General features: G+C 32.7%; 1 protein-coding gene across 1 annotated transcript; it reads left to right on the top strand.

The window, feature by feature from the left end:
- The first annotated feature begins 1,744 nt into the window (after positions 1–1,744).
- Positions 1,745–2,918, top strand: LOC143603810 (uncharacterized). The gene is made up of 3 exons (XM_077080503.1): positions 1,745–2,108; positions 2,198–2,326; positions 2,722–2,918. The coding sequence occupies exons 1-3, from the start codon at positions 1,869–1,871 to the stop codon at positions 2,863–2,865; spliced, it is 513 nt and encodes a 170-aa protein (XP_076936618.1). The 5' UTR covers positions 1,745–1,868; the 3' UTR covers positions 2,866–2,918.
- The last annotated feature ends 638 nt before the right edge of the window (positions 2,919–3,556 follow it).

The raw sequence follows: 3,556 nt of genomic DNA, 5'->3' as shown, positions 1-3,556 counted from the left end.
AGACACATAGCCGTCCCCTAATCCATCTTTTGTTTTCAAGTCCACAACTCCACTTATTATCAATTAACATAATTAAATAATAACAGTCAATTAAATAAATAAAATTATCTTATTTATTATTTTAAAAGTAGGATGTTAATAATAATAATAATAATAATATAGCATTGAAATCTAGGTTGTAACTTAACAAATACAAATCAATGATAAATATCATAATAGAAAAAAAATAATATTTCATGAAAATCAAAAATTTAAAACGGGTCAGGTTTTCGAGTTTGAAAAATATCAAATGTTACATAATGGGTGTTAGATTATATAAAGGGGCTGATGAATCATGTTTAATTAACGAGATTTGGTGAATAATTCGTTTAAGGAAAGAAGTGAATGCAAATCAACTAAATTCGTCCAACTTTTGCAACAAGTTAACGAATTAACTAGGCATAAATGTCCACACACATCCCTTGGAGGTTATTTCAAAAGATTGGATCAAATGGGGATCAAATCGGCATCAAAGGGAAAACTCAGAAATTTCGATTTTTGACACTTTTAGCCCTAGACTTAGATTAAATGCTATATTGGGCTGAAGTAAGTGAGTTTGAGGTTCGATGGGGACTTAACACCTTCTTACCTCTTTAGTCTTAGCTAATCGAGTTCTAGTACCTTCTTAGGGTACCTTACTTCAAATACAGCCCATGATGGGTTAGAAACCGTCGAACTAATTTATTGTGTTTTAAGTATATACTAAAAAGTCAAACCCACTTACTTTTATATATATATATATATATATATATATATATATATATATATATATATATATAGCAATTTAACATTAACAATTTAGTATACTCTCCTCTCTCCTGTTATTAACCTGGTGTTTTTTTCAGAGTTGAAGAGCTTCCTGTGGATCAAATAACTGACGCTTATCTTCTTGATTTTGTTGGACCTCCTGGTTTTGTTCAGCAGCTCTCACCCAAAGTTGACCGTTTGTTTACTTTAGACTGAATTTAACTGTATGCTTGAACAAGTCAACAATCTTAAAACTCAAAGTAGGATCGAATGATGAAACTTTCTTTGATCAAACAGTAATCGTGGTCACTTAAATAGGAGTGTGCATGAAACTGGAAGAACCGTCGAAATAAGAAAACCGAACCCATTTGAATACCGATGGTTTGGTTTTATGTTTTCGTAAAAACCTAACTTTCGGTTTCGGCTTTGCATGTAATCAAATTCTAAAAAACAAGCTCAAATGTATAATAATCAATTATTTATTTAAAAACAAAAACATTTAGGTCCGAATTCGTTATTTTAGGCAATTTTTTTTTTGCCCAAACTTTGAAGGCAAAATCGAAAATTAAATGACCGTAATTCCAGTTTTTTATTTGGTTTGAGCCCAAAATTTGAAGCCCAAATGGGAAAACTGAAAAAACCAAAATCAAACGGTTTTCAAAGACTCAGTAACCAAAATTCTGGGTTTTTGTTTGGTTTGAGCCCAAAATTTGAAGCTGAAATGGCAAAACTGAATGGTTTTCAAAAAAGGCAATAACGGAATTTTTGTTTGGTTAAGCCCAAAGTTTGAAGCCCAAATGGCAAAAGCGCAAAAACTGAAACCGAAAAAAACAAACTGAAACTGGAAAAACCAAAATGAACGGTTTTCAAAATCCAAAATCTCGGTTTCTGGTTAGGTTTGAGCCCAAAACCGGACCATGCACGCCCCTTCATGGAACATGTTGGTGAATTAGCCAACAAAAGTATTAAATTGTTTTAATTTTTATTTGTGCAGTGTAATTATACTAGATCACCATAAAACCGCACTCAAAGCGCTTGAAGATGGTGAGTTTAACAGTGAGAATGTGACTAAGGTGATCGATATGGGAAGGAGCGGGGCCACAATCGCGTACGATTATTTTAAAGAAAAGCTCTTAGCTCTTGAAAATGCAAATAAATTGAGTCATCTTCAGAAGTTTGAACGCGCTCGTGCGCTGTTTGAATACATCGAGGATGCAGATTTATGGAACTGGCGTCTTCACAACAGCAAAGCTTTCAGCAGCGGATTAAAAGATTTGAACATCGAGTTTAGTGCGACTTTGAATCCCTGTTTATTTCAGCAGGTAAATATTTTTGGTATATCATATATAATTTTGTAAAGATACAAAAGTAATGATATTATCTAGTAATAAATAATAATGATTATCTACAGTTGTTATCTTTAGATGTTGAATGTGTGATCGATCAAGGTATCGGTAGCTTATCACAGAAGCAGGCTTTGATAAACGAGGTTCTTGATCAGTCGTATGAGATTGTGCTTGATGATGGATCACATTGTCTTGTAAGTTTTCAGTTTCATTCTTCAAACAACTATATTTTTATAGCATAGATAAGTTTATTAATTGGCTAATAAAATTTTGGTTTTCTTCTCAAAAAAATAAAAGAGATTAAGAACAATAAAAGAAAAAATGTGAAAGAAAGAAATATAAAAGTAAATTACACATTTTGTCCATTAGGTGTAAGGGCAAAATTGTCATTTTAAATGACAAAAGTTAACGTCAGTTGGTGAAAAGCATGCAATGGGTTGCGTGTTTCTAAATAAAAGATGTGTTTAGTAACGAGCTCACACAACTTGCAAGGGTTTGAAAGTGATTTCATATATTCTGTGCTTGCATTTTTCTTTTGATTTCCTGATATTGCTCTATTGCTTTTCTAATATTGTTGTGATGTTATTAGGCTGTTAACGGTGATTCTGTGTCTAATCTGAGGAGTGAACTTGGCCACCAGTTAGCTGAAAAAAGCCGCAATCGTAACTTAAGGTTTGAATTACTTCTAACCTTGTACAAAATTAGCGGGTTGTGTAATGTTGCTGGCATTTGAGTACGCTATGAGCAACTTTTGACCACTTCTTTCTAGGAGTGTAAATTTCTGCCATGACACGAAACATGAACTATTTTAGTTTTTGGTGTGGATTTACTTAAGTAGAAAAATTTGAAGCCTTAAGCGGAAATTATTCAGGAAATGCGATCTAATGAAAAATTAAAATATGGAATGAAATAATCACAATCAGAGATGATAACACTAAATTTGGGTAATAAATTCACCAATTTCGCATTAAAATATACTCTAGAAACTACCTAAGGTTGGTTAAACGAATTGGCTTGAAACACAATTTTCAAGTATCTGACACCGTGTAACATATCGAGACCGAATTTGGAAGAGTGTGTCGTGTAGCGCTACCCAAACATGTTTTCTGCTGATCTTGGTGTCGGTCGTGTATCGCAAAGACTTAAGGAGTGGCCCATCGCGTAGCGCGACCCAATTGAAGACATGTTGGTTTCTAAATCTTTGTGACGGATAGAAATTTACTAAAGTTTGAAATTTGACAAATTTTGAACTCTGAACTACGATTAAATGCAATATAAGATTTATATTACGTGAAATAACGTTTGTGATCAACTTTGAAAAATTGCCACCACAACACACACACATATATATATCATAAATGGACGTGAATAATAATAAAAATAGAAATTCAAAATTTTAAATAGGTAGAGTTTTGGGTTTGAAA

The sequence above is a fragment of the Bidens hawaiensis genome, unplaced genomic scaffold (genome assembly GCF_021521415.1).
Source record: "Bidens hawaiensis isolate Kalapana, Puna unplaced genomic scaffold, B.hawaiensis_p1.1 tig00062823_1, whole genome shotgun sequence".
NCBI lineage: Eukaryota > Viridiplantae > Streptophyta > Magnoliopsida > Asterales > Asteraceae > Bidens > Bidens hawaiensis.
This window is presented reverse-complemented; position numbering and strand designations above follow the sequence as displayed.

What these genes read in the sequence shown, in the direction of transcription:
- LOC143603810 (XM_077080503.1), top strand. Translation starts at nt 1,869, where the DNA reads ATGGGAAGGAGCGGGGCCACAATCGCGTACGATTATTTTAAAGAAAAG. An exon ending in ATCCCTGTTTATTTCAGCAG is followed by an intron (nt 2,109 to 2,197) that starts GTAAATATTTTT and finishes GATTATCTACAG; the next exon opens with TTGTTATCTTTAGATGTTGA. An exon ending in ATGATGGATCACATTGTCTT is followed by an intron (nt 2,327 to 2,721) that starts GTAAGTTTTCAG and finishes TGATGTTATTAG; the next exon opens with GCTGTTAACGGTGATTCTGT.